The 9009-nt window shown below is 43.5% G+C and overlaps 1 protein-coding gene across 2 annotated transcripts; it reads left to right on the forward strand.

Annotated features, from left to right (window-relative positions):
- The first annotated feature begins 1131 nt into the window (after positions 1-1131).
- Positions 1132-8621, forward strand: LOC310857399 (C-signal). 2 transcript variants are annotated; one of them, XM_083763051.1, is made up of 6 exons: positions 1132-1320; positions 2120-2171; positions 3094-3362; positions 5319-5489; positions 7376-7486; positions 8096-8621. In XM_083763051.1, exons 1-6 carry the CDS (start codon positions 1168-1170, stop codon positions 8207-8209), a joined length of 870 nt encoding a protein of 289 aa, XP_083619177.1. In that variant the 5' UTR covers positions 1132-1167; the 3' UTR covers positions 8210-8621. The 2 variants fall into 2 exon arrangements, with proteins under 2 accessions (XP_083619177.1, XP_083619178.1); XM_083763052.1 differs by having other exon boundaries at positions 3175-3362.
- Positions 8622-9009: the final 388 nt, after the last annotated feature.

Genomic DNA, 9009 nt, shown 5'->3' on the forward strand with positions numbered 1-9009 from the left:
GTCCTGCATATAGGGCTCTGGTGACCGTTTTAATGGCCTTGTGTTCTAGCCTCTCTGAAAGCCAGCCTGGAATTGGTTCAGGAAGATCATATGAAAGAGGATCCTTGAGGGATTCAGGGAGAGGAAGAAATAACCACAAGGTGATCGATAGTCAAAACTCCTGGAAAGGCTTTGGACTCTATCTTGTTTCGTTTGAAAGATACATACCCACAGAGGCCGACTGTTCACTTTGACATTACACAAGTCTATAAACTTTCTAACTTGCCTTCCACAACACTCGTCGCTTATAAGGTCTCATATTTCAATACTGAAAGGCACACATGCAGATAAGGTGTAGGGTAGGCTACATCTTATCTACAGTAGCAGACATCCACTTGTCAATTTAATGTATAACACTACTACCAAATATCAATTTAATGTACACTACTGTAGATGAAACACTTGCCGCACTAGCCCATTGCATCAGCATGTGTGTATGTGTGTCTGTGTGGCAGTGGTTCCCAAAGTGGGGTCCGGGGACCCCCAGGGGTCCTTGAGGGAGTTCCAGGGGGTTCCTGCAGCTAAATGATAGTTAGGAACCAAATGGACCCTTATGGGTCTGTAACTCAGAGCGTGTACAAATGGAACCAAATGGACCCTAACAGCATTTGGTTCCATTTGTACACTCTCAGAGTTAAATTAACATTGATTTTACAATATACTTTGGGGGTCCCAGATATATAAATTAAATGCCATTAAATGGGGGTCCGTAGACAGGTTGAAAATTACTGCTAGAGCCCTAAAAAAATCTTCTCTTATGGGGGGTCCCTGGCATATCTCTTCAAATGTGTGTGTGTGTGTGTGTGTGTGTGTGTGTGTGTGTGTGTGTGTGTGTGTGTGTGTGTGGGGGGGGGGGGGGCTAATTAGTGTCAATTTAGGGTCCTTGATATGAAACAGTTTGGGAACCACTGTGGCTACAGAAGTGTTGAAATCCTGCCACCTACTGGAAATTATTGTACATTTCAGGAGGATTATGCATAAACCTTTTCTGTAGTGTATGTAGAAGGACACCGTCGTCACGTGATCATTCCGTGTAGAAAGCTCCTTACTAGCCAAGCTCTAAAACAAATAAAGATTATAATCAAATCACCTACTACTATACATACAGTGGCAGTGCACACATTGACAATGAGTGGCGCAGCGAATTTCAAAAACTGCCGTTCTGTCATGGTAACCGGAGCCACTCGGGGCCTCGGTCTACAGATAGTACACAGCCTTGCGACGGGAGACTTTTCACCGGGCAAGATCATTGCCACGGCGCGGAACCCGAGTGGTGCTCAGGTAGTTCAAACGTATTGACATAGTAATAATAATATTGTCGCTGTTTAGTCAGTGTTGTAGCCTGTATACAGACTGTGACTCTGTCAATACAGTCAATTATGTGCAAGACATTATTACACACTGAATGATACTGGCGATTTAGTGTCTGCACTGAATCATTCATGACAGTCATGGCGAAACTTCAACCTGTTTTACGCACTTGCTCCATTTACAACGTAGTCTACTACATAAACGACGTTCAGATTTCAAATATAAATAAGGGCACGGCCGCACGAATGTGCAACTTTGCTCAGGCGGGTTCATGTTCAATAAAAATCCGACCGATGGCCATTCATCCCCCCGTCCCGTCCCGTCCCCCCATCATTATGTTTTCAACTGCGCTACTCTATCGGCTGGGAGGTGTATTGCGCTCTGATACATTGTAACTTTTTGAGAAAATGGCCACCGATCGGATTAAAATGCGATTTATTGAAGAATACGGAAGGCACGCGTGCCAATACCGAACCGTGCAATATTGTAACATCTGTGTCCTGGTAGAGAGCACTTTATATTTGAAATATGAATGTGTATGTTCACTTTAACGTTATAGAGGTAGCAAAGGTGCGCAAAACGGTGAAGTTCATCCATGACGCTCGTGTAGGACGAGTGTCGTTGTGAACTATGAACCATGGGTGAATAGTAGCTCTACTGCTAAGGCTATGGACCAGAGCTAGGCGAATAGAAGCAAAATAAAGAGACACGGGGTCTTGATGGTGCAATATTAATTCATGTGCTGTTGCGTGTGCTGTACTGTACACAGGAACTCCAGAAACTGGCACAGAACCATCCCAACATCCATATAGTCCCCCTGGGTAAGAAGACTGAATGATGATGGGTGTTCAATATGTGTGAGTTGTGGTGTTTGAATGAATATAGAGCTACTACATCATGAATAGTGGGAACCAAAACAGTGTGCAAGGGAACTGGAGAATACTACATGGGTGGGCAGCAGTGGGCACAAACAGGGCACTGGGGAAATCTGGGTACACTAACAGAAAATCGTTTTGGAAATTGGACCCCAGGCGTTTAAAGGGAAGCAGGCGGCTGCAGGCTTTTATTTAATTTTGCACTGGCCTGCACCAGGCCAATATTATACACTTCCAATTATAGGCTGAAGAAAGTGCAAATAATAGTCCGGGCAGACCCAAATTAGGCTGAAGAAAGTGCAAATAATAGCCTGTGGGCCGTGGTGGACATCCAAATGAGTCTGAAGAAACCCCTCAGTGGTAATTTATCCATTTGTAACTCAGAGAGAGTACAAATGCAACCAAATGGAAATGAAGGATTTGACAGTGTTGAACATAGGGGTGGGCATTGGGCAGGGCAATATGGAAAAATAGAATATCACAATATTGTTTCAAGCTGTATCATGATACACAATATTCTTTTCAAGCATTTTTGTATGGTTATTTTCAAGTTACATAATAGTACAACCACCTAGTACAAGGTAACAAAAACTAAAAGAAAAAAGGAGTAACAGACCATTTTAGACTAAGTACTTTTGGCCAACGTCATTCTACAGAAGTATCAATTAAGTTATAGAACTGCAAATCATAGAATGTGCATTCACTGTATCACGATATACTTGTATACGATATCTCTGAAAAGGTGGAAATCATGGAGACAGTATCGTCTTGATGATATTTATCACTATCGGCCACCCTATAGTTGAACACCTGCCCTCCTGTCTCAGCCCTGGCCCTGATGGTCAATGTGCTTCTGTCTCTCCATCAGATGTGGAGAAGGCAAGAGAAGATGTGGAGAAGCCAAGACAAGGTGTTCAACGTGCTTCTTCTGTCTGTCTCTCTCCATCAGATGTGGTGAGCCAAGAGAGCATAGAGAAGGCAGCGGAGGAGGTGGCACATCTCGTACAGGAAGAGGGATTGAACTGCTTGATCAACAACGCAGGCATCAACGTGGTGGCTGACTTCCAGACCGTCACAGCTGAGATGATGATCGAGAACTTCCACACCAACTCTGTGGCTCCTCTCATGATAACTAAGGTACTAGCCAACTCTGTGGCTCCTCTCATGATAACTAAGGTACGAGCCAACTCTGTGGCTCCTCTCATGATAACTAAGGTACGAGCCAACTCTGTGTCTCCTCATGATAACTAAGTTACTAGCCAACTCTGTGGCTCCTCTCATGATAACTAAGGTACGAGCCAACTCTGTGGCTCCTCTCATGATAACTAAGGTACGAGCCAACTCTGTGGCTCCTCTCATGATAACTAAGGTACGAGCCAACTCTGTGGCTCCTCTCATGATAACTAAGGTATAGCCAACTCTGTGGCTCCTCTCATGATAACTAAGGTACGAGCCAACTCTGTGGCTCCTCTCATGATAACTAAGGTATAGCCAACTCTGTGGCTCCTCTCATGATAACTAAGGTACTAGCCAACTCTGTGGCTCCTCTCATGATAACTAAAGGTATAGCCAACTCTGTGGCTCCTCTCATGATAACTAAGGTACGAGCCAACTCTGTGGCTCCTCTCATGATAACTAAGGTACGAGCCGTTGTTTTAGAAACTTGACAAGCTGTTACGTTTGTGAAATGCCAGTGTTAGATGGTGTTGGATTAATGTCTAGACACTTCCTTAAAGTCCTATAATTCAACTACAAAACCTTGAAAATCAAGTAAAACCAGAGCAAGTTACGCGAGTATTTCCTCTGTGCAGTGATGCCTGATGCAATGTGAAAAGCAGACTGCACTGACTGGAATAAAAATGCAGAACCCGACCTTGAGCAGTGTTGGGGAATATAGTTTAAAAATGTAATATTATTATTTCTTGCCACAATAAAGTTATAGAGGGTATGCGGACTATGTGCGTGACATCATACCCGGAAGTTATGCGGGAACACTTTTTCTGGCGACCTCATGCCGACCGCTCGGTGCCGCGGTTCTTGTATTCTTTATTTTGTTTTACTGAGAATAAAGTTAGAAATAAGTTTAGGGTTAGGCATAGTTTTATTGGGGTTAAGTTTAGGTATGGGTTTAGGCATAGTTAAGGTTAGGAATAAGGTTAGGTTTAACCGTTTAAGCATAATTCACTTAGGTTACTTTAGGAATACCAGGCCGCACAGTTCCGCCGGCTGTACGCCCGGGGCGAGTTGGTAAAGGGGCGACTCATCTGGTATTCCCTACTGAGTGTCAAAAAACGACTGGGCTATGACAGCCCATACATGTCCAAACAGAAAAGTCCTATCTGATTGCATTAAACAACGTTAATCCATGTTAAACTCACGTTGCCACTGACTTTATGCATGTGCATACCCTCTATTGGTAATAACATGACATTTTATGATACTATAATTCATTGTCATGATGAAACTCAAACAACTCGGAAGCTGCAGCACCCCCTGTTGGTGCAGACAGAGTATACATTTTGAGCATAAAAAGTAAGTGCTTTGCTTGACATAGGCTATGTCAAGCAATGCATATGTCACATAGCAGCTCTAATATAACACAATTTCTGACTGTATTTATGATGCTCACAATATTACATAATGTGCTACTTATGTAAAAACACTGTACAACACTGACCTTGATTGACACTGACCTTGACCGGGAGGTATTGTGAACATCCTGCAGTGTGTTCCCAGTAGGGTTGTGGAACCTTTAGGGTCGGCGGTTCGAATCCCGGCTCCTCCTGTCTACATGTCGAAGTGTCCTTGGGCAAGACACTGAACGCCAAATTGCTCCTGATGTGCTGGTTGGTGCCTTGCATGGCTTCCCCCGCAATCTGTGTATGAATGTGTGTGTGAATGGGTGAATGTAATGCACAATCTATGTAAAGCGCCTTGGATAAAGGCGCTATATAAATGCACCATTTACCATTTAGAAAATGTGATGGAACAGATTCCGGTTCCTCAATGTGGGATCCGGTTCCTTCGCTTCCGGATCCCAACCCTATAGTAAATTCCAGTCTTAATCCAAAAGTCTTTGTGTGTCCCTGCCAGGCATTCCTGCCGCTGCTGAAGCGAGCGGCCTCCAGGGCAGGAACAGGCTGTAGCACCATGGGCATCCACAGGGCAGCCATCATCAACATGACCTCTCTGCTGGGCTCCGTGGAGCTATACTGGGGGGAAAGGGCCAACAGCTTCAAATGGTACCCTTACCGGACATCCAAGGTATTATTCTAACAACATCACTGTGACCAACTTGTCACTCTCGGGGTGAAACGAGAACTGTAGTTGCCTACATGGATGAACAGAGCCTCTCTTGGCCCACTGCACAGCCGCACACACGTAAACTATAGTCCAGCAGCCGGGGTTGTGGGGGTGGGAAATTTGGTATATAGTTTTTTGTATTGGCCTAAAAAATTATTGTCTATACAGTATATATACACATTCATGAATCCACTTGCTGACCGGCTGTCGGTAGTGAGCAATTATTTATAGTGACCATACCAACCATTGACATCCTATATAGGCTATGGCAAAAATGTTAATGTCAAAATTTCATTTGACAAACTAGCAGGTTTTCACTATTCTGAATCTATTCCAAGCATTCGTTTTGCACAAAAAACACTCCTTGGGCTAAAAACGGCCATTGCAATCATCACAAATGTTATGAGGTCAGCACATTTTGGGGAATTTGGGCTAGTGGGCAAGTAGCTACTGTATGGCCGTTTTTTTGTGCAAAAATAATGCTTGAAATGGATTCAGATTCATGAAAACCCCCTAGTTTGACATGTCACATGCTACATAAAGCATAATGAAAATGTGAAAATCTTGCCTTATATAGGATGTTACTGGTATGGTCACATATAAACCCCTTTTAAAAATTGCTCAATGCCGACAGCCGGTCAGCAAGTGGATTCATGAATGTATGTACCGGTATAGACAATATTTTAGGCCAATAAAAATACTATAATACCAAATTTCCCACTTTAAACAAAAGACGCCTGTCGGCTGGCGGACTACTAGCAAATAATACAATTATGAATTGGTCACAGTGTGACAATAACACAGTCTCTCAACACACACAGAGTACACAACAGTAGACAAACAAACCTGTCTCACTGCAACAGGGCCTGTGTGACACAATTACCTGATGAGCTGCAGGTGTGGCTGTGAGTTGGCAGAGCACACCTCTGCCTCCCCCGCTGGCTGCAGACAGTCAGCCTGGGCACACCTGAACTTCCATGCGCGGCCAAAAGAAGCTGTCTGCCGGGGTCTCTTCTGGGTTTGTAGACAGCTGGTGGATGGAAATGAAGCTCCACCCACGCGGCAGAATGCCGCTGGGGCAAGCTTTTCCGGGAATCTGGCCGACGCGGCAATCTGGCTTCATTTCCATCCACCAGCTGTCTAAAAACCCAGAAGAGACCCCGGCAGACAGCTTCTTTTGGCCGCGCATGGAATCCTAGGTCTGCTTACACCCAGTGCCTCAAGCATGTCACAATGACTGTCTCTAAATGCTCTATAAAATAAATGTTTACGCTTTGGTGATGGGTTACAAGAAGTAAATGATTAGGATTAAAAGCAGAGTGTGAGCCCAATGTTAATGACAAAAGACCAAATTGAATTTACCTCCATGGTGTTACTCGGTCATGCATTTCTTACATTATCTTATTTACTTTTAGTTCATGCTAATACACACACACACGCGCGCACACGCACGCACGCGCACACGCACGCACGCACAGGCGCACACACACACCAGAGTGCCCAGACTGGATGCTGTGTTGGATGAAGAGTGGTTTCCTTTTAATGTGTAAATTGATACAATGTATTGCCTTTGTTGTTTGATTGTGTTGAAGATTATGGTCCATGCTAGAACAATGTAGTGCAATGTTCCTTTGTTAGTTGTTACAGCCTGACCCTAACCGCACGCGGAAGCCACGTAGTGGGAATGGCGGTGCGTCAGAATGCCCCTCTGTCCCCATGGAGGTGCATGTGACTGATGTGAGGATGTGGTTAACTGCAAAAGCATTGGTTGGGTTTTGTTTTGTATTGTAACCATTTGTGTGTTTTGCATTTTGTGCACTTGTTTTGGATGTCGCCATGACGTACAGAGTGCCCTGAACATGGTGAGTCGCTGCATGGCAGTGGACCTGGAGCCAGACAGGATTCTCTGCATGGCGTTGCACCCAGGCTGGGTCCGCACGGAGATGGGTGGGCCAGAGGTAAGAGACCGACCGCTACACTCTGGGTCCGCACTGACATGGGTGGACCAGAGTTAAGAGAACGTTACACATACTGGAAGTATTCATACGACAGCAAAGCAGTGTAAATTTTTTCAGCAGATTTTGATTTAGTCTTTGTCTAGTCTTAGTCGACTAAATATCAAAAACCTTTTAGTCTTAGTCAACAAAACACTGTAGCAAGGCTGTTCAGACTGGCAGCCCAAATCCGATTTGTGGCCCATCCAGATTGTTCTGAACCAGAGGTCATCAATATGTCCGTACACAGACAAATGTGTCTTTTTCTGTTTTACACACCATTATGATCTTCTTATTTTGAATTTACTGAACATCAAGTCTCTGTTTTCTTCAGAATATGTATACTGATTTATAGCACATTGAGTCCACTAGTACAGTACTAGTGGTTCTCAAAGGTTTTATTTGCAACTCTGAGAGTGTACAAATGGAATCTAGCTAAGCTGTCATCAGTCACATTTGGCCAAATTATGCTTCATGCAAACATAAATGACCCAATGTAGTTCTAAGATTAGAATATTTAAATGCATGCATGTGTGTAAATAGTGTTTTTATTCCTGGTTTTGCCGTTTCCAGGCTCCTCTGAGTCCTGAGGAGAGTGTGGACTCTATCTTGGCTGTGATTGGTGATCTGACTGAAAAAGACCACGGGTCATTTCTGCACTACACAGGAGAACCTCTGCCTTGGTGACCCTGGTCAGGTTGGAGATGAGGACGGAGTGTATCGGCACCACTAAATTATATGACCAGTATCTTTGCTTCTGTTGTACAGTCAACTTATATGAAAACATGAATGTATTATAGGCTTAGAGTATGATGTGTTACATTTTTAAATAGAGGGTCTAGCTGACTCTAGCACATTCTGGAAAGAAAGGACATGCTGACAGATATGTATCTCAGCACAACTTTCCTCACGCCATTGATTTACAATACCTAGAAATGCACTCTGAGAGATGCTTTGCAAAGGTCTAAACTGGACCTTGACCTTTGAAAGATGTCAGGAAAAAAGAAAGAAGACAAATTAAATCAATAGCACAGGGCCTTCCCCCAACCAACTCATCTGCTGTTTGATCCAGTTCTAATTAAAACCGTCTGCAATTATTGCTGTGACAAACTCAGTGTTGCTATGAATTTAGAATACATTTTATCTTTCACTGACATCATTTTGCTTTACCAGAGTATTATTTATTTCTACTGCTAACTTGAAACATGATTAAAAGGTATTGAAATCTTGAACGTATATGTGTATTTCTTTTAAGTATTGTCTCCGTTTGACAGAGACAAAGCATGCATGCAAGCGACGTGCGTGCATGATGTACACTTGTGTTGAGGCAGAGCTTTATGTAACTTTGAGACAAAGAACCAGGAAGCTTGGTCTAAAGGTTTTAGTTTTCCTTCCTCATTCTTGGAATAATGTACGTTTGGTTTGTTATACAATATTTATATTATATGTGTCACAACCCGGCCTGTGGGGCCATGACAAATGGAGGA

This window comes from Protomyctophum parallelum (assembly GCF_964188405.1).
Source record: "Protomyctophum parallelum genome assembly, chromosome: 4".
Classification (NCBI taxonomy): domain Eukaryota; kingdom Metazoa; phylum Chordata; class Actinopteri; order Myctophiformes; family Myctophidae; genus Protomyctophum; species Protomyctophum parallelum.

Bases quoted from the DNA above. Each gene is read 5' to 3' on its own strand.
- LOC310857399 (XM_083763051.1), top strand. From the start codon at position 1,168: ATGAGTGGCGCAGCGAATTTCAAAAACTGCCGTTCTGTCATGGTAACC. The intron at 5,490-7,375 runs GTATTATTCTAA...CATGACGTACAG, and splicing joins ACCCTTACCGGACATCCAAG to AGTGCCCTGAACATGGTGAG. The intron at 7,487-8,095 runs GTAAGAGACCGA...TGCCGTTTCCAG, and splicing joins CGGAGATGGGTGGGCCAGAG to GCTCCTCTGAGTCCTGAGGA.